The sequence below is a fragment of the Poecilia latipinna genome, unplaced genomic scaffold, assembly GCF_001443285.1.
Source record: "Poecilia latipinna isolate Pla-1442-1.1 unplaced genomic scaffold, P_latipinna-1.0 Scaffold3295, whole genome shotgun sequence".
Taxonomy (NCBI): Eukaryota; Metazoa; Chordata; class Actinopteri; order Cyprinodontiformes; family Poeciliidae; genus Poecilia; species Poecilia latipinna.
This window is the reverse complement of record NW_015115911.1, coordinates 31260-52613: the sequence shown is the minus strand read 5'-3', so window position 1 is coordinate 52613 and position 21354 is coordinate 31260. Positions and strand designations below refer to the sequence as shown.

The 21354-nt window shown below is 40.7% G+C and overlaps 2 protein-coding genes across 2 annotated transcripts in view; one reads left to right on the top strand and one right to left on the bottom strand.

The window, feature by feature from the left end:
* Positions 1 to 1147: 1147 nt before the first annotated feature.
* wsb1 (WD repeat and SOCS box containing 1) lies at positions 1148 to 9717 on the top strand. The gene is made up of 10 exons (XM_015023384.1): positions 1148 to 1246; positions 1479 to 1550; positions 2833 to 3001; positions 3551 to 3834; positions 5145 to 5276; positions 5648 to 5748; positions 7620 to 7792; positions 8416 to 8529; positions 9295 to 9402; positions 9489 to 9717. Exons 2-10 carry the CDS (start codon positions 1511 to 1513, stop codon positions 9649 to 9651), a joined length of 1284 nt encoding a protein of 427 aa, XP_014878870.1. The 5' UTR covers positions 1148 to 1246; positions 1479 to 1510; the 3' UTR covers positions 9652 to 9717.
* A 2071-nt stretch (positions 9718 to 11788) lies between these two features.
* Positions 11789 to 21354, bottom strand: part of LOC106940605 (protocadherin Fat 3-like) — a 35026-nt gene continuing 25460 nt past the window's right edge. Inside the window, exons 14-17 of the mRNA XM_015023383.1 lie at positions 21288 to 21347; positions 20219 to 20254; positions 15401 to 15454; positions 11789 to 14891 (exon numbers count right to left, since the gene is read on the bottom strand). Of these exons, the coding sequence (XP_014878869.1) occupies positions 14269 to 14891; positions 15401 to 15454; positions 20219 to 20254; positions 21288 to 21347 (773 nt within the window). The 3' untranslated portion in view covers positions 11789 to 14268. The remainder of the gene's footprint in view (positions 14892 to 15400; positions 15455 to 20218; positions 20255 to 21287; positions 21348 to 21354) is intronic.

Below are 21354 nucleotides of genomic sequence, written 5' to 3'. Positions count from 1 at the left end.
TGGACATGGACACAGACTTAAAGTCGACAGCTGGACAAAAAGAATCAAAGAAGTGGTGAGAAAACATGTTTCTTTTAATTGAAACAGTACAAACTGTAGCTAATATGGATTTATAAAGTAAATAAAGTGCACCAAGCACCCTGCTCTGAATAGTTTGATACCTTTTTAACCTCGACACTAATCACTCTCCCAGTGAAGCAAGCAGTGAGTGAGCAAGATGACAGTTGGATGTTACGATACTTGCGGATGAATATCAATTTTTACTAGGAAAGAAAATATCGATATATATCGCGATATCGATATTATCCTACAGCCCTAACTGGAACCATGTTTTTCTTTTTTTTTTGCCTTGTAAATTTGCCTTTAAAATACAAGGCAAATTTATAGTAAACTTTTACCTTTTACACAAACAAAGATAAAAGTTTTACCTTTGAACAAAGGTAAAAGTTTTACCTTTGTTCAGAAGTTCTTGTTTCCATTTTGCTTGCACTAGAGACTAGAATACAGGTATTTCTATTTTATTCTATGTAGCTGTAGCAGGGGTAGAACAGGAATAGATGGACACATATTTGGTTTAAGCAAATTTAACTAAGTTGTGTCGCATTGCAGGTGGAAAAGTTTGAAATTATTCATTATAATGTCATAGATTTGCAACCAAAAACACTTATGAGTCACACTGTAATTAGTAAACTTGATTGTGAAGACAAAATAATCACGCACAGACCCTAATTGTTGATGATATCTCAGTTTGTCGACAAAGAAGTTTTGGATAGATCCTCTCCATCTCAGAAGAAAGCGTAAATGTACAATTTTTGTTGTGTAAAATATATATTTTTTGTTAGAATCTGGACTTCTTTAAGCTTTTGATATCTCTTTCTGAGCTTTAGCTATTTATGTAACTCTACTTAAAATTTAATTTTCTCTTGTTTTGGTGTTTGTCAGACTTTCTCCCACATTCATTACTTTTCACTTTTTTACAAGTGTTGCACATGTTATTGTTTTATATATTTTTCTTTTCCTGCTGTTTATGTGATTCTCGCTACATCTTGTAACGGTGAAATAAAGTTGTAGAAAAAAGGGGAGGTGCTATTAGTGCCACTATGGCAACCGCGGTGACGTAAAAATCCTCCCTCCCTGGACATTTATAGCCAGTCCTTCGAATAAATAAAGTGCCATTTCCAATTTAGGCATTCTAGTATGAAACAGCAGCTTCGTTCTTTAATCGTTGGACATAATTAATCTTGGTGTGAGTGAAGACGTCCACGTCTTATTTTCTGTCAAAGTACATTTCTTCGTCAGCCTTAACGGGGACTGTTTTTTTTTTAACCGAGGACTATATTCTTCCGCCCAACGCGCTCCATTGGCGGAAGGATTCAGTTAACTTTGGTGACCGTGGAGAAAGGCGTTGTTCATTATTTGTACCAGTTTTATTTTTATATTTTTTCTTTACACCGTTTCTTTTTGTGTTTCTTGTTCAGCTTTTTTCCCTTCGGTCGGTGCCCTTATTTAGATGGCCAGCTTCCCAGATTGTGTAAATGAAAATGATCTAGGTAAGTAGTTTTTGGCTCTATTTAACTCAGGACAGTGTTACGCAGAAGCGTTTATGAAAATGCGGAACTGTCAGTTTCAGGGTTAGTTTATTTGATCAGTATATTCTGTAAAAGATTTAATGAACATGTCGACATATGATACAATGTTTAGTGAAGTTGTAACTTCTTAAATAATGTTCGCATTGCTCGTTGCTTGTGTTGTGCGACGTGGACAGACGCACTACAGCTGGTGTCAGTTTGTATTGGAATGTAAGCTAAATATCTAGTGAGTTTTGGGGTTTTCAAACCTCTGCTAACCCCCGTATGATTTCCAAAGGTTATGTTTACATCGTTCAGTAAAGGCGTGCCGAGTTTGTGTATCGAGCCACTGCCACAGTGATTAATGGCCTTGGCCTGTCCTCACAATGCTAGTCTAACATGAACGTTGTAAAATGTCCGAGTTTCAATGTTTTACGCAATTTGCTCTGATGTAAAGCACTCAGTCATGCTGTAATCTCTTTGCAAAACACTAAATAAATTTGAGATTAAATCTGTATAGTTTGTAATGTTAGCCATTTATATGTATTTGTCTGTACTTCCTTAATGTGAACGAAACAAAACATTGAAACCATCGCGGAAAGGGACGTTCTATTTCTTTTTTTAATCGATCTTAAATGAGTATCGCGGTGGCCCCACACTGCTCACACCCAGCAGCGGCCTCCATGTTGCATTTAGTGGTGAACACGTAGCTGTGCAAACACTGCGCTCACACAGCAGGCTGGCCCAGCATACAGGGATAAGATACTCTGTCCTGACAGGGAATCCCTCGCAATGTTAACATTTGTCCACCACCAAGAGTAGACCTTTACCCGAATTGGGTTCTGTGTATATTTAGCCAATCAAAGCGGGGTTTTTTGTTGTTGTCATTCTATAATGTCACGCCAGTAAACGTTGACATTAGGAAAGTACATTTTACTGAATCTATACACAGATATGTGAACCGTGCTGGCCATAGCTTGCTGGACCAGTCACTATCAGCCTCAGCCTCTTATCAACAGTTTAGTTTATCTAATTGACTTCAGTTCACTCGAAATCTTCCCCTGGTTGTTGTGTATCTACAGACCATTCTATTTATGTCCTCTGTTCACCTGATTGGAAGGTATGAGGGGTGTGGCAGCCTGTTTTTTTTTTGTGTGTGTGTGTGTGTGTGTGTGCGCGCGCGCGTGTGTGTGTAGCACACGGCCCATTTTAGCCGTGTGCTACTTTCAAGCTGTTTGTTTATAGACTGTTTTCTTTCTTCCAGACAAGGCTAAGTTCGTTGGTGAACTCCTGGTCCCTGTTGCTCCCTTCGACCAGAAGTCTGGGCGTGAGGCCTGGACTGTAGCCTTTGCACCAAATGGTTCCTACTTTGCTTGGTCTCAGGGACATCGCATTGTCAGGCTCATCCCTTGGAATAAATGCTTGAAGAGCTTGTAAGTATTGTAGTTACTCCAAATATCTGGCAAGCTGTTGTCCTCCCTGCTCTAACACGCCTGATAGAAATAGTTAAATTTTCTGCACAACATTTTGTAGGATCCCGCTGACATTAGAAGTTCATGTAAAGAACCAATAAAAACAGTAGCTCTCAAGCACCTGAACTAAGCACACCAACCTTGCTGTGAACTTGTTCAAAGCAGACAGTGCAGAAGTTTATATTAGTTCTAAATGGCTTTCTGCTCATAATTGCTGCTGGGCTTCTTTACCCAACATCCCTGAGCTTCACTTGACTAATATATAAGAGCTTGTTGTTGCTTTTTGAACAACAAGCTCACTTTTCAAGTATAAGTGATGGACTATGGTCAGTATGAATAGGTCAATGTTGATCCCACAACTGAACCTTGTTACTGTGAGCTCACACTGTAGCTGCACTTCACAGTAAACCTGCTCAGACTTATAAAATCAAAAAGCATTTGGTCTTAAAATGGTTGTCTTTATGCCTATACCGTCTTCTAACAATTTCTTTCTTTTTAAATTTGGTTTAGTTCACTGAGTGCCGGCGAAGAAGGTACCAACCCAACTAGCCCGCGCCATTTGTCCCGTCAAAACAGCGATGGAGGTGTTACCATCCCACTGGCTGATGAACCCCGTGAACACACGATAGACTGTGGGGACATAGTGTGGGGCCTGGCCTTTGGCTCCTCCGTTCCAGAAAAACAGAGCCGCTGTGTCAATATTGAGTGGCACCGGTTCAAGTTTGGTCAGGACCAGTTGCTGCTGGCAACAGGTCTCAACAATGGCCGCATCAAGATCTGGGACGTTTACTCTGGTGAGTGCAGACTGGGGTTTCTATGTTTTTTTGTCTTCAGCAAGTAATTGTCAGAAAAGACCATCAAAGTGGAAGCAAAATGTAAGATCTGACATCCATGTTCTCTGTATTCTGCAGTTTGCTTAAAAGGGACCTAGTATGTGAAATTCACTTTTTGCATGTTTTTGTTCTTCCATTTGGGTCCCTAATGTTCCTAGAAACAGCCCAAGTACTTCAAAACACCACCCAGCCATTTTCTGGCAGTATCTTAATGTTTTTTGGTATCTCACAAACAAAGCTTTTTCAAAAACCTCCAGATTATTAAGTCACAATTGGTGGGCACCACCCTGTAACTCAGCAACCCCAGCAGAGTTGGTTGAGCTGGTTTTACCACTGCATGGGCTGAACAATGGCTAAAAGAAAAGACCAGAGTTTTGTTGTTGACTCATTGTACAGGAACTGCTGGTATGTTTGAGCAGGAGGCTCCACTTCTGCTTCTGGGTTTGACTCAGGGTCAGAGATGGATGGAGTTATCATTAGTTTGCAGCCATTTTCACATGAATAGGTGTACACATTGTGTTGGGTTCATGTTTGGATGTAAAGTGACCAAGGTGTTTCCAAAGCAGACGGACTCAGTTCGGTCTTTTGGTTCTCTTGAATCCACATATGAATTCAAACCGCACCAAAGTTCATTGTAATGGAACTGAGACATGGGTTTGTAGGCCAGAGTTCGATTACACATTCACACCTTCTCAAACCAACAGAACTTCCTAGACAAACAAACTAGAGTTCGATCAAAGCGGACTAAACAGGGCTGGTGTGAACACATCTTAAAACTTGCTCATTCTGAAAGGAGCTCAAGATAAATACACCTGACCAGTGAAATCTCTGAATGATTTTTACAAAAATATGTAACGATGTAATGATTAGTAGCCCTAGATTGTTCAAGGAAGCATAACAGAACCCTTTAACATTGTTTGCCCAAAACACCAGCAACTGTAATGACTTTGTAAAATAAATAATAATAATAAAAAAATATCTTCATCTAACAGAATTATTTTCCTCAAAATATTAGTGAACAAAAAGTTGGATATTTTTTTTAAGTAGCTTTAGAGGATGAGTATCTTTCTCTTTCTGTAGCCATTATTGCTTGTTTCCTCTCGTGCAGAATATAACTGGATCTGTAGGATCCAGCTATAAATATGTGTTCTGTATGAACACATATTTCTGTATGTGTTGATGCAGAAATATGTTCATGCATATTTCTGTATCAACACGTCCTGCACCGGTCGGCTCTAACTCTCTGGCTTCTCATGTTCTCCTGTTTGCAGGAAAACTGTTGCTGAATCTGATGGACCACACCGATGTGGTGAGAGACTTGACCTTTGCTCCCGATGGCAGCCTCATGCTGGTGTCTGCGTCCAGAGATAAGACCCTGCGTGTGTGGGACCTTAAAGACGATGGTGAGTGGTGCAGCTCCCTGTGAGGATCAGGGATCTTCATCAGGTTAACTGTTGGAGCGCAGACTGCTGTGGTGTTTGTAAAACCAAACCCTGGTCTGTCAGATTTTCTGTAGACTAGCTCTGTGGAGTTTTTGAAAAGCTGACCTGCTGACTCTAGCTAAACATGAACCATTTGAATCAGTGGAAGTCTGGGCTGGAAACTGGACCAAATCCAAATGATCTTCCCCTAAAGCATGTAGGATCACAAGGATGACATATTGATGACATCATCATTTTCTATCCGTCTGTAAATGAACTGAATTGACTGTTTCCTGTATGAGTGAGCTGGCTGCTCTGTGCCGAACTGAACCTTTTGCTGTCATGTGTGCCAGGTAACATGGTGAAGGTCCTGCGTGGACATCAGAACTGGGTGCACTGCAGCTCCTTCTCTCCCGACTCGTCCATCCTGTGCTCGGTCGGCGCAGGCAAAGCGGTATGTCCTCATCTTTCTTCCTCTGTGGAGGTTTTAGCATGAATCTTTGTGCAGCTGCTTGTGATTATCTTCAATCAGCATTGTAATTGCTAAAGTTTCCAGCTTTCCTGTCCCTTCATTTACACCCAAGAAAAATCTGCTCAGTGTCATTGGTTATGTAGCTTCTTGTAACCTGACAGAGCTTGTACTTATTTATGAAGCAACAGAGCAGACAGATTGCTAGGATCAGGTTTTTTTTAATGACAACATTGAGGAAGTTGTAATAAAAAAAATCTTCTGATGTAAAAAAAAAAAAAAGAAAAAAAAATTAAATATATTTGCTCATAAAGAGCCTGCTTTACATTTAAAAATAATCAGTAATGACATGTTGAAGTAAGCTCTGTTTGTGGATGTGCAGTCAGCAGAGTAGCCACCATGACTGAACTTGTTTCCAGTGTTAGAGCAGGTAAGGTAGGGCTGGTAGCAGTTCTGTTAGGCTCTGTGTCCCTACAGTGTGTGTCTTGCTCTTCCTGTCACAGGTGGTGGCAGAGCTCAGTGTGTGATTGGTTTTGAAAGGAGCGCCGCGCTGACATTTGAGCAGCCGGTGTAAACCATGGACGCACAGTTCACAAAGGCCTGGCCAGGGCCACCTGGCACCTGACCCCAAGGTCAATCTGTACGTAGGTGCTGCTCTGTGTCTGTCTACCTCCTCTATTTATTTTTTGGACATTTCACTTTAAAAAATGTCAGTTTCATTCAGCTGGTGGTAAAGTAGGCCTGCATTCCTGCTGCTCGACCCCTCCGCCCCTTATCTCTGACTAGCTCCATATCCATTCTGCTCACAATAGTTCCTCTTATTTCTATCTGTCAGTTGAAATGTTTGTTTCGTAGCGCATGCTACAGTGTTCTGCTGCCGCTGGCAAAGTAATGGAGCGCATCCGTGTTCCCGCCCAGCCGCCACGCCTCTCGGGAAGCGTTAGCCAACACCTTCCAGCACCTCTTACTGCAGCTGCTGTTACCCTGATTCGGCTAGTTTCAGTCTCACTGCATTTCCACAGCACTTTCACTGCAGAAGGCCAAGACCAGTTCTGACTTTACAGAAAACACTGCAGATCTGTTGCCGTTAGCAGCACCAGATGAACAACAACAAAAAAAACCGTTTTGAATATTTGCAGTTAAACACATTTTCACTGATTCAGCATAAAACAAGAAAAGAGGAACAAGAGAGAGAGGAACCGTCTCCAAAGTGTCTTCATGCATTCAGTTTCAGGTCATTTTAATAGAAATCAATCAGCATTTGCAGCATTTTTTCAGCCTAGTTTACCAATAAGCTGCAACCATACAAAGTCCTGACAGAGTTCAGGACCCAGCCACTGCTCGATTCTGTTGGATGTGTGTGGAAGTGAATGTAATGTGTACTTTGCCAGAGGTATCAGACCTTTGGCCATAAAATATGCTCTTCTCTTGCAGTATCTCTCTCTTCGTAGGCTCCTGTTGGAGGTGCGAGCCTTTTGTAAGCTCTGAGCTAAAACTCTGAAAGGAGAAACAAGTGGAGTCATTTTGTTCCCTTAAGTTACTGTTTGTTTTTCCTTTTTCCACTTGTTTTTGTTTTTCCAAAGTATTTTTAAAGTTTATTAACTAAAGTAATACCCTACTGTCATTTCTAGATTAACTAGAATGTTTAGTATATAGTGTAATTACTACTGAATGTAAAGTTCTGCAGTGTATTACAGTGGCACTGAGCATACCTCGTTTACTCCTGCTGTAATTCATGTTGCTTGATTTTAATTGGTAGTTGTTGATAAGTGACTCATGAGAAATGTACCGTGTCGCCTCCAGTGACTCTCTGGTTCATTTTCTAAGCTATAACAGCTCCCCGCTTTAACTCGCAGGTGTTGATATGGAACATGGATAAGTACACGTTGATCCGGAAGCTGGAGGGGCATCATAACGATGTTGTATCCTGTGAGTTTTCACCTGATGGCGCACTGCTGGCCACGGCCTCTTATGACACCCGGGTCATTGTGTGGGACCACCACAAGGGCACCATTCTCCTGGAGCTGGGGTAGGAACGCACGCCGCCGTTCGCTGGCTGCATGTCTGTGGTTTATATCTGAATATTGATATCTGTGCATATTTTTCCTGGTGTGTCATTTCTTTCCCCCGTCTGTTTAGTTTACTAGTTTTAGAAATTGCGGAGTACTTATTGCTTTAGACCAACATTTAGTTTTATACTTTTAATATTGGAACAAGCCCTGAAGAAACTGTTAGATTACAAATCTAGAATAAACTTAAGATCTACTTAACAACCCAGAACAACTGGAACCAACATCTAGTTTTATCAGAACCAGAGAAACCTCTGTTAGTTTATAAAATATGGACGACTTATTCTTATTAAACATGCGGAAGCAATATGTAGTTTTATACTTTAACTAAAGTAATACCCTGTTTTTTGTATTTCCTTCTAATCCATGTAAAGCACTTTGAACTGCCTTGTTGCTGTCAATGTACGATATAAATAAAATGACCTTACACCAGCATCCAGACCACTGGAGACGGCTTGTGTACATTGGTCAGTAGAGAGGAGCAGTTAGCATGTTGTCGTTATGAACCATTATGCTCATAACCACAAACTCATTTATGTGAATGCAAATCTCAACAGTTAAGTCCCACTGTCTTCCTCCACAGTCATCTCTTCCCCCCTCCATCACCCATTTTTGCTGGAGGGGCAAATGACCGCTGGGTTCGCTCTGTGAGTTTCTGCCCTGATGGCCGCCACATCGCCAGCATTACTGATGACAGGTAAGAACAGAATGAAGAGAAGAATCACTGAGACGAGACCAGAACACACAGACTGGATCAGTCACATGACTGAGCTGTTGCCTCGAACCATGTTGAGGTCAAAACAAGGAGCACAAGGAGGAATGGTGGCGAGTGCAGAAGGGTCATTCATTTGATATTTAAAGAACTCTATAGAGCAGCTGTAGGAATAAACATGATAGCAAAAATGTTTGTTGATGCTTCTCAGGGTGTAGAATGTTCTGCATCTTTTCTAGCTACTTTTAGACGTTTAATATATTTATTATGCTTTTCACATTTATATTATATACATATATATATATATATATATATAAATCACAATTCCAACAAGGAAGAAGGAACAAAAAGAAACCCACCCACCCAACAAACAACCAACATCCCTGTAAATACTGTAAGACCATCCAAAAACCAATGTCAAGGTTTATGGAACCACTGCTCTCCCAAAATGTCAAAGGTCTGCTACTCCTTGGCCTTTGTTGAGGGTTTATTGGGGGAAAAAAATCATAGAATATTTCCAGTTTTTATTAAATCTATTTTCAGTGCCTCTCCTTGCATACCTGATATTTATTTTCTAGCTATTTTTAGTTGAGTCTGTTGGACATATCCAGAACATCCTGCCTGCCTGATGGGTTGTTTCTAATGCTCAAAGTTTTTCTTCTCCATGCAGTTTGAGTTACCTGATCTGCAATGTTTTATCCAAAGTGTCCCAGTGCAGCTCTGACTGCAGGCTCTTTGTTCTCTGCCCAGGTTTGTTCGTTTCTGGAGCATTGAGGAGAGGGCTCCTCAGGCAATAGCCTCCTTATCGAATGGCCTCTGCTGTGCCTTTTCTGCTGAAGGAAGTGTCCTTGCTGCTGGGTAAGAACAGAACACAGACTCTCTGCTGTCAACTCTTCAGCCTTTTTACTTTCGTTTCCAGGCTCAACTGTCTAAATTGTTTTCAGGACTCGTGATGGAAGCGTCCACTTCTGGGAGGCTCCCCGCAGCATCGCCAGTCTGCAGCACATGTGCAGGATGGCCCTCCGGAGGCTGCTGACCACCCAGCAGGTGGAGGCTTTAGCCATCCCTACTCCACTCCAGGACTATCTGACCTACAAAGTGGTCTGAGGCCCCTTTACAGCTCAGCAAACTGACAAACCAATGAATACCTTATTTAAAAAAAAAAAAAAAAAGAAAACACTTCTAGACCCTCTGTTCACTGAGGAAACCCAGTGATGCCGACTAACAGAGATGCGTTCAGGTTTGCTGATAACTCTGAGCCATGTCTGAGTCGATCCTTCAGCATTCTATGTTGTACATATTTATTAGAAGCTGACAGTACTGACGTGGTGGTCCGCCGTCGGGTCGGGGTGTTTCTGCTCGCTCTCTCTCTTCAGTGTCGTCTGCTGCTCAGAAATGTGGAGGTCCGGTTCCACCAGCTCTGCTCTAACTTGAAACGGCTGATGCACTTAAAGAAGAGGCCTTTCAGTGGTGCTTGCTTTGAATGTTTGTCATCTTTAATGTTCTGTTTGCGGCGTGGAGCTATCAGCTCCTGTCCACACTACCACACAGACCCTGGAAAACAAACCCCACACTTCTCATCTACATGCACAATGAAAAGTTTAAGAACTTTTTAAAAAATAAGTTTGACAGTTTTTTCCTCTGGCAGTATTTCCATTGCAGCATCTGGATTCTAAACACTACAGCTTTGGTGATCCTATCGTCACTTTGCCTCTGCTCGTCAAGCCATGTTGGTTCTAATCCCAGAATGAGCTGCTTCACAGGTCGGAACATTCTGACCCAATCAGCTTCAACGCAACAAACATCTGCTGGTTTGAACTGACTGGTGCTTCACAGTATCGGCTGTTTGAACCTAGAATTGATTATTGATGACGGGTGCAGATGTTGATCCTTTCTAAAATCATCAGTATTCGTCTTAATAGAAGTTTTGTACATCAACATATCAGATGTTGTTGGTTTCTCCCCGGGTGGAGCCACACTGCCACTCTGCAGCTTACATTTCCACATTAGCTGATAATCCAGTTTGTTTCCATTAAACTAGAAATTTCCACTCAGAGTCCGGAGGTTTCTTTCATCATGTTCCTCCTAAATCGTACTTCTTCTGGTTTGGATTTTGTACATTTGTAAATTCTTTTACTTTGGTCGTTTTATGTGAAAACATTGGCCACATGTCTTACTGTTCAACCTTTACTGTATGCATCAGGTGGTCCATGGCAGTCCTGCTACAATCATGTGTCTGCACTACTAAAGCAATACCTGCCGCCCAAAACAGGATGCAGATCTACCACGAAAACTGCTGACAAATCAAGCAAAATTCTTAGAGGGGGAAAAAATCAGCACCTCTGGGAAAAAAATAAGCTTGTTGTTCATAAAATGTGAAAAAGGAAAAGTGAAGTGAAAGTTTCCTCAGAGTATTCCTGGTGTTTTAGTAGTATTTAGGTACACAACAGTGATGATCAGACTCATCCTGACATTGCAAATGCCAAAGTTTTTCTTTTTGCCTTTTTTTGTTTTTCTAAAATAGTTCGGCAGTTCTAATAGTTTGTAGTAATATGGCCTATTCAAAGCAGACATGTTTTATATATTTGTTAATGGGTAAACTCAGTTCTGCCTCCCAGAGATGCATTCTGATGTTTCCAAATATCTGTGAATGTATGGAGTTCCTACAACCTTCTTGTTTAAATAAAGACTTTTTACAAGAAATGGCTGAAATGACTCGTCTAAACTATTATTATTACAAACATTTCTAATCATTCCTACATAACCAAACACTGGAATTCCTTTGAGTCTAGGTTTTGGTTTTGTTTTGTTCTAATCTGGCCTGGAAAATCTTTAGTTGTAATGGTGAGTTCAATGTGAAGATATGTGTAGGAAAACTGACCCTGCGTGAATTGGAACTGTAACCTTCAGAAAACTGGAAAATTACAACTGGGAAGTCCAAACCAATGGGCTCTGAGGTTTTCTCAGATTTTTTTATTGTCCAGAAGTTATTGTAATAAACATTGTATGAACTATGAGGGACAAAGTTCTGAGAATAATCAACGACTGAAGCTGGTTACATAACTGCCCTTCTAATAGAAACCTCTGCTTTCTACACCTGGTTTAAATCAGTTCTGACCAGGAGGTTTCGTAGGATTAAACGCCGAAATGCTTCCCTTCAAAATTCAGACATTTTCTCTTCTATTTGTGTCTGACATTAGTAACCAAGATTTTAAAGTGGCTTATTTTTTATTTTATTTTTTTTAACTATATCAATGTTGCTCTATTTTTAAAAATTAGTCATGTCAGTCATCACAGGTGTAGATATGTATGGTGGTAGACTGAGATGGTCCATCACTCAGCCCAACATGTTGCCTGTTGGCAACTGGGGTAGCGGTGATAGGCTCCTGCTAAAACACATCACAAGATCCAATAATGATCGTTGCTGTTAATGTGATGCTATCACATTGGCCTCTTCTGTTTGTGTTTTTTACCAGACCCAGAAAAGGCATTGCAGTTATTGGTTTATTTAAGCGTATGCCAGTTAGAGGCAGTTTTCACACTGTCTGTCCTCAGAAAGAAGGACAGAAATGAACGATTCAACATAAGCATCCAACTGACAAAGGCATGTACAAAACGACTCCTTACAACCGTAATCATGTTGTAACAGAACTAAATGTATTTATATTTACAGATTTGTTCTCCGAATGTAACACTGTTCACAGTTAATCATCTTAAAATGACATTCATCTTGAATTAAAAAACCTTGCAAAAAGTACTTAGCATAGCGTAAACGGCAGAGGAGAAATCATTAATAGCTGATATTCCAGGTTCGACACATTCACATAAAAGTCCAACAAAACACCGAAAGACCAAAGGCAGCTCAGAACTGCAATGTTATATCTACAAAATCTCCATTTGACCAGTCAGCTATTTACACTTTACAAACATCTTTCCAAAAACATAAAACACAAGCATATTTTTTTTCAACCTGATGGATCCTCTGTGTCCTCAGCCATTAGGAAGCCACATGATGAAGGACTCTCAGTCTTTGCTGTGTTCATTCCAGGTTCAAAGGATTTTATAGGAGCTTTAGTGGGTATCACACGAACCTTCCCAACCTTTATCCCATGTTTGGCTCTTTTACTCCCCTCAAAATGTTCTATATACTGATGGAATACAAACGGAAAAGTTATTAGGACATTGTCCTTGCTACATTTCACAAGGGATACAAAAACACCTGTTATGTGCAATGGGAAAACATGATGTCAGTGGAATGTTGGAGTGCATTGCAGTTTCAGGGCCAAAGTGACTTGACTTGAGGTATGAGTTTTATTCTCAGATAAAGAAAACTATAAGAGCAAATACATTCCATAAGAAAACTATTGGACATAACATAGTGGTCACTGGGAAGTGAGGTTCAACAAACGTTTGGTATCCGTCCTGAATGAGGTTTTATTCCAACCCGTATCTTTACTCCATCGTTACTCTTACTGTACACAAAAATATGTTGATTCCTACATCTTCGTCCATTATGCTTTTTCTTGTATATGTTTCATAGTGCATCTGTACATTGAAGCCTCTCTGAATTTTATGATTCCTCTTCTGTTATCATGTACAAGTAAATTCTCAGATGATTGTAAAAACTTCTCAACAGAAGCGATTTGATCCAACATCAACTTTCATGTCTGATTCTGGCAGCTCAGTTAACCACTGACTGCTTGCTGGAGATTTGATACTGAGAGTTTAAGCTCACGCCCTGAATCAGGAGTTTTCCTCAGTAGTTTCTGATGCATCGTGTGTTGGTTTGGCAGATTTCTGCAATGTGAAGCAGAGGATCAGTCAGGCTGATGCAGGAGGAGAAGTCTGATCAAACTCAAGACATGAACACTTGTACACATTCAGAAATGTTAAAGAGACACCAGCTGAGGAGAAGAGGTGTCTGCCGGCCATCATCGCCGCTCTGCAGAGGAGCAACAAGCTAAATGCTTTTAGTAAAAAAATGTTTTCATGTATTATTCTGGGAGATCAACCAGTCAGAAAACATGTCGAATTTGCAGCATGCTGAAGATCTCAGAGCAAATTGGGTTCTATTTACCATGGAGCCTGTTGTTTAGAAGTGCTAACAATGTTAAATACTCACAGAGATGTTCTAGTTTAACAGGATGCCCACTCTGCAGTCACTTTATCTTCTCTCTAATAAAGAGTTTAATCTTTTTTCTCTGGAACAGTTGCCAGCAGACCAATTTTTTTCTTAACACTAACCTGCAACATAACAATTTGCCTCCACTGTTGATATAAAAAAGTCAATATACAGTCATGAGACTTAAACAAGTCTCATGACTTGTCTCAAAACAAGCCGTTTTCTTCCTGAAATCACACTTTGCTGCTGTGCTTTCCAACAAGCTGCAGAGGAAACAAACCTCAATCAGGTCAGTAGTTTTAGTGGCATGTTTAAGATTGCCTAATCACTAACAAAAAAGTCACTTCTCAAGAAAGAGATAAAAACAAAAATACAGTCATCGACAGATGTGTCAGAATCAGAACACAAACATCTCTGTTCCCCAACACAGACGTCCATTTCTGAGTCCGACTGGACAGAAGGACAGCAATTGTGCCATGTCATTCTGTCATTAAAGTCATTCCTGTTCTGTGTTACTGAAGCATGACTTCCTGTAAGACCTTTTATCTCAGTAGCACTGCACTGTTCTTTTGGGGCTTCTCTACAAACCGTCAGTCACATAATCACACTTCAGTCTGCTGTTGTGAGTCAGTGATAATGGTCACCCCTCGGCGAACCTCGCTCAGGCCGTCGCAGGGGCTGCCACGTTCAGAGTCCAGCACACAGGTTGTCGACAAATGACACGTTGACTCTGTACCAACTGATAGGTGCATATTTAACGAGACAGCAACGTCCCCGTTTACTGGAGATGCCTGATCCGCTGGTGTAGTGGTGTCCCTGTGGTGTACATTCCCAGTGGGTAGCTGGTGAGAGGGCAGATACTGGCTGGGGTGGAAGTGAGGCCTGCAGTCCGGATGTCTTATGCTGCTTGTGTTCTGGATGGTCTCTTTGGAAACGGGCACATTGGACAGCAGTGGTATGCAGGGGTCAGGGCAGTCCTCCCCGCCTGGCAGCGGAGGTGGGAGCTGCTCTTGGCTCAGGAACTCTTCCTCATGTGGAAGTGGGTAATCACTATCAACATCATAACCACCCAGGTAGTAATCAGACTCCAGCTCTTGAGTGGGGCCTGCCAGAGAAGAGTCCAAGCCAACTGTGTCACTGTCGGACGGTGACCTGAAGTTCTGCACTTCCTCAGTGTCGGACAGCCTGGTGCTGGGCATCCAGTCAGACGTGTCCCAGTGGTAAGCTGGTCAGGAAGAGGACATGTGATTAGCAGCTATAGTGACAGATTCGACAAACTCATCTTTACACAGAGCAGATAGTCAGTAACATGCTCATGCTCAGGACTGCTGCAGCAAATCACAGAAAACATGCTGATGGCCTATGTGACAGGAACAGCCGCCGAAGAAAAGATTTTCATGTGAAAAATGACAAACGGAACAAATGTCTTCACAGCTCGGCGTGCAGAACGACAACCACACAAGCCATGCTTTGTCCAAACAGCTCTGGGAAAAGAAATGGATAAATGAATCAAACACAAAGAATGCAAAAGCTTGTTGGGTTTTGTTAGTCATTTTTCTGCCACAAACCAGACATACAAGTTTACTACAGAAATTACAAAAGAACTTTAAATTTAAGCTTTGAATTAACAATAAACCCATGACTTGGTATGTCACAGAATTATTCTAGCATTTACAAGATAGAGATGGGAGACAGATAATCTGCAGTCCTTCTCCCACCTGAAAACACACTTACTGATATTTTTCGATTGTATACCAAAGTGACTGAGTGGTTCCATGTTACCAAATACTGAGAGAAAGAAATAGAAAGGCACATTTTTAGGCCTACAAATGTGAAGCACAACAGTGTTCGTTCATGTCGTTATGTTGGAACTACAAAACTAGTCAGAACCAAGAGGTCACGTGACTTCTCAGTTAAAATGAAAATGTTGCCACAAATCAGCTTTCTATTCTTTTTGCTACCTTTCCCTCCCAATCTAAATTACTTTAAGGCAGTGGTTCCCAAACTTTTTCTTCTGCACCCCCCTATGGATTACAAATGGCTGTCTTGTTGAAACGACGCGTGTGAGGGGGGGGAGGGGCATCGACTTTTTTGGGGGCAAAATGAATGTACGTAGCTGAAAATAGACTCCAACATCGGAAGCCTACAAGGTACTTGTTAAGCTTGAGGTTCTGTATTGATATTAGCTAGTCATCTTTTAGCTAACATTACCTGCATCCAACAGCTTTACTCAACTCAGTCGGTTAGTTTGGAGGGAAAAACTGTGAAAAGTTCTTTGCTGGTTTGCTGCCGTGATCCTAACACACCTGTAGCTCCGCCCAGCAGCAGCAGGTCTCCTTCACAGGTGGAAACCCAGCGCGAGAGTCGTAGCGCTCATGTTGCGTTTAAAGGCGGCTCGGAAAAACAGGTTACAACATGTTAACAACGGATTAAATAGTTTTAACTTCTTATGTGGTGATCACCCATGCTTTTCAACCCTCCTGGTCATCACTGGGGATAAACTCATTTGGTGACATCATCAATGTCTTTGTTCACTTCAGGATTTAAAGCCACGGTTCTCCCTCACATTATCGTCTTACTTTAAGTACTTTCAGCTAAGATCAGCCTTAAAAACAGATGGAGTTCCCTCAGACTGTCCTCTTCCTCATCATCCCATGACAGAATGGATTTAGCCAATAATCTGTAGACCGTCTGTCTGTCATATTGAAACAGGTGAACTCAGCCTAAATCCTCTGACAGTCCAATCTATTTGGACAGTTGGATATAGTTTGGGACGCTGAGCTAATTGAAGTCTAACCTCTAAGAATTTACCAGCTAATTCACTTTAAAACCATTCATAGAGCATAATACTACACCACATAAAATATTTCAGATGAATTTACAGGATTCATATGACTGTCACTTATAAAGTGATGAACTCATCTAGAACATTTCCACATGTTTTAGAATTGACCAATTACAATTATATCACATTTCTGATCCCGTGTGAACTCTGTTTTGTCTGATATACAATGTTTTTTCCTTAATAATACCTCTGACACCTCTCAAACAAATGTAGCATAAAATATTATTTACTGGATTCATACTGGATTCATACCAAAACGATTATAAAATACTAGTTTACTCTTGATATATGTATGAAGTCCTTCTGCAAACAATCGTTTGGACATACCTCTGTGAAACCGAACAAAGCTCTAAGCTTCTAACATAATTCAGAGGATGAGACAGTAGCTAATCAGAACATTGTATGTATATGTGCTATTTGCTTTTTGTGTTTTATTGTTTTCTGTTCAGGCTGCACAGTGGCAGCCACTGTGAAATGAAAATGAAAAATAAAAATCTCCAAAGAAAACTAGAGAAGAGAAATGCTGGTTTTCAGTTCTCAGTGCTGGACACATCTGGTCAACATACACACTGGTTTTATGCATTAAAGCGACATCTTTGAATGCTTCATTTAAAAACACGATCTGCTTGTGATGCCGCATGAAACACAACTAAAGCTCTCTGGTCTGTTGGGGAGTTCAATTCCTTACGATTTTCTTTAGTTATTATTATTTTTTTACAATTGTTTTACTTTTCAATTCTAGCCAAAAGTGACTGCCACTTTTGGTTGCACAATGGCACAAAAAGTGGCACAATGGTAGCATTGTAGCCTTGCAGCCAGGGGGTCCTGGGTTCAAATCCCAGCCTGGGGTCTTTCTGCATGGAGTTTGCATGTTCTCCCTGTGCATGGTGGGTTCTCTCTGGGTACTCCAGCTTCTTCCAAAAACACGACTGTCAGGTTGATTGGTCTCTCTAAATTCTCCATGGTCTCCATTCTCCATGTTTGTCCTGTCTGTCTCTGTGTTGCCCTGAGATGGACTGGTGACCTGTCCAGGCTGACCCTGCATCTTGCCTGTTGACAGCTGGAGGTACCAGCACCTCTCTCAATCCAAGTAGGGATGAGAGTGGATGGATGTTTTCTTTTCCTTAGCAATTTAATGTAGCTGTTAAAGCTGAACAAAAAATCAATAACAATATCACAATAGACATATAATCAACATTAATAAATCATACATCTGATAGAATGTTCAATATTCAATATACAGAATATTCACTAGATTCCGATGCAGAAGCGCACAGCATTCAGGGAGATGTAATAAGAGGAAAGGTTTTAGCTGCTCAAACCTCTCAGGTCATGTCAGTTCACCTTGCACCTAGTTGATGCCAGGTGGATGGCATCAACTCATTCCCTCATTCTTTGGTTACCTAGCAACAACCTGTTCAGTAGCTTGTGCAGCCTCCTCATAAATGTTTAAAAATAAACTTTGGCCTTGAGTGAAAACTGTGGACAAAACATTTAAGACTAACAAAAGTAAAAAAATTTTTAAAAAAAATCAACCTCCTAAAATGATGAAATGCTGTGCCTTTAACTTTAAAGAGCAGATGTTTGAGAACATTAATATCTCAGATCCACATTGATCCACATCAACAAAGTTTGACAACATTCTCATTTTATTAAAATAAGGTCATCAGGTCGGGAATCGAACCTGACGGTCGCGCCAAGGACTGAATGAATGGATTTAACGTTAATATCTCACATGCTCTGCATCCTTGTGGGAAATTAAACAATATCAGGAAGAGAAATGTGGATTTCTACAAGTCTGAATCAGACTTGGGTCCAACTTCCAGATGCCTCAATGTGCCATGGTTCAAACAATTATGTGCAAGAATGAACACCGTGGCAATTCAATTCAATTCAAATTCAAAAATACTTTATTGATCCCAAAGGGAAATTAAATGAAATGTCAGAATGTCAGGCATCATACCATTAAGGAAGAACACTGAGACACTGGTTCTGTCTCAGTGTTCCGGTGAGAAATCTGCAGTCCACCTCAGAACTAAAGAAAAAGACCTTATGCTGAAGTTGCTTACTGTCATTATCCACAACAAAATGTGTCCTGTACCAACACTGAAAAGAAAATGAAGAAAAGAGGAATGACTCCAAAAGCAACAATAAGAAGAAAAACACTGAATACAGATTGCAAATGCAGTCAGAAACAAAACTTTTATTTTTGGGGACACACCTTGGGTATCTGATAAAACTAAAATAATGACCAAAGGAAGCAATTACCAGTAATTAGCTACATTAACTAATTATACAGGTCACCCGCCAACTGCTGGAGCGAGGCACTCTTGACCTCAGCACGGCTCAGTGAGGTAAAACAGCTAACAGGTAAGATGCTGTTAACCTGTTGTTCACAGGTTGTCATTCACAATGACAGGGGTGTCCAACTCCAGTCCTCAAGGGCCGCTGTCCTGCAGTGTTTAGATGTGCCACAGGTAAAAAACAGTGGAATGAAATGGCTTAATTACCTCCTCCCTGTGTAGATCGGTTCTCCTGAGCCTTGCTAATGACCTAATTATTCTTTTCAGGTGTGGTGCAGCAGAGGCACATCTAAAAGTTGCAGGACAGAGGCCCTTGAGGACTGGAGTTTGACACCTCTGTCACTAGAGGACCCAAATTTGGGTCCTCTAGTGACAGACAGGTATTCTGTTCAATTAAAACCCAAAAGGTTTTAATTGATTTTTTTGCTTTTATTGCCTTTATTTTTTCTTTGTTTGAAATAAAGTGAAGTTGAATTGATTTTGAATTGTGCAACTTGTTTATCAAAACTCTTTCTTTTTTCTGTATTTTGTTAAATCTGACATGGAGCTGTATTTAGAACAATGATGTATATAATATACTACAATTTCTCTAATATACTTATGGGAGCAGGGCTTGATGAGGGGCATCACACATCATTTTGCCTGAAGCAGTGATAGTTATTGTTATTGCCCCCCTCATGTTCCATACAACTTCAAAGACATCAAACAAGAGAATTTAAAGCAAAAACAGTGAGAAATAAATTAAGATTGTTTCCGTGTACTGTATAAAAAAAACCCATGACATGGCTGAAGCAGCAAATGGATTTATCAGACAACTGGAGAAGCAACTGGTCCCAGTCTGACCAGTACACAGAGGAACAGAGGAAGCATCCAGAGCTGTGGCTGCAGACAGACCACAGCCTGCGACAGCAATGCAAAGAACAGAAGGCTGCAGGACGTAGACAAAATAATTCCACTTCCAATGAAAAGGAGGAAAAATGAATAAGTTACTAAAACAAAGTGCTTGCTCTATTTGAAAACGACAATAAATGTTTAGAATATTTTAGAATAACATCATTACTATCACTTTTAGTCTGATTTCTTTAGTTAAATCAAATATGTTCAAAACAGAGGAGTCTCTAGCAGAGGACAAAAGATTGAGTAAAACTGGACAGACACTGACATAAGAGTAGCTACAGCCATCATGAGAGTCTGATCAAAGTCCAAATCATCAGTTTATATTTCAAAAGCAAATCTCTTCAGCCTCAGAGCTCAAACCAGAAATTACAGCTAACAGTCAGATTTTTGGGTGTACTGTAGAATAGAAACCATTTATACTTGGTAATTATTATTTTGTCTACTCACTGCTGTACACCACCAGACAGAGACAGGGACAACAACAGACAGACTCAACCAACAAGTCACCTCTATTGTAGGTTTCACCACGGTCCATAACTGACACTGTCAGATGGAAGAAGAAGAAAACACAGCAATGTTTAGCTTTAAATCATGACCACATCAATAAAAATTCCTCGGGATCCTGAGTCATTGCTGTTTGACCTCTTGTAATATTAAAACTTATGTATATTAACTTAAAGTGCCAGCTAGGTTTATAGGCACAGCTGGTAAGCATACTGTATATCAAACACCCTCAAAATCTGTTACTTCATGGTAGAAGAAGAATCTCCAGCACAAACATTTTTAAGAATTGAATTTGAGAGAATGTATTGCATGGGAAAAACATCTGGACCTCAGACATTTAGCAGAGACATGTTGTGGAAGCCGAACACCAAGACAACCATTAGATGCTATTTCCTCAGTTGTTTGAGATTGATGCTAGACAGAACGTGTGTCCTACCAGAGCAAACAGGAACAAGAGCAGTATGCTCCAGTCTTTAAAAGAACTCTGCTTTCACCAAACTGAAGTGAGGTTTTTGGGGCTCTGTATAACATGTCATGTTTGCACCATGGAGAAACAAAGTCACACACAACTAATTAGAAGTTTGTAAAACTGATTAGGTAAAAAGAAGGCTAATGTGATAGTTAGGGAAAGGAGCATTTATGCTACTGGTCATTGAGAGAAAAACAATATTCTGTTTACATTGAATAAATCCATCTAATTTATATATTGGATTTTTCCACTCTTTCCCAGTGTGACATTATGCTGCTGTAATAATAATAATATGCAGGCCAGACATCACATCCCACAGTAGAGAACAGCTGCACTTGGGTGTTAGACTCCAGTCCTTCACGGCTGGTGTGCTGCAACTTTTACATGTGTCTCTGCTTCAATAATAACCAAATCCAATAATCAGGTCATTGGTAGAACCTGAAACACCTGACACATCTATAAGCTGCAGGACACTGGCCGCCTTGGACTGGAGGGAACGGGGCGAGTTAGAGGAGATTGGCTCTGGTTGACTGACTGCTAACAGCAGACATCCAAGGACTGGAACAGCAAGTGAAGAGACACAAGAAAGATGAGAAGTGGTACCTTCACTTTCGATTGTGTCAACTGCATCGTTGACCAGTCGAATGACAGTCACAATGGAGGCTTGAAG

Bases quoted from the DNA above. Each gene is read 5' to 3' on its own strand.
- wsb1 (XM_015023384.1), top strand. From the start codon at position 1,511: ATGGCCAGCTTCCCAGATTGTGTAAATGAAAATGATCTAG. The intron at 1,551-2,832 runs GTAAGTAGTTTT...TCTTTCTTCCAG, and splicing joins TGTAAATGAAAATGATCTAG to ACAAGGCTAAGTTCGTTGGT. The intron at 7,793-8,415 runs GTAGGAACGCAC...CTTCCTCCACAG, and splicing joins ACCATTCTCCTGGAGCTGGG to TCATCTCTTCCCCCCTCCAT.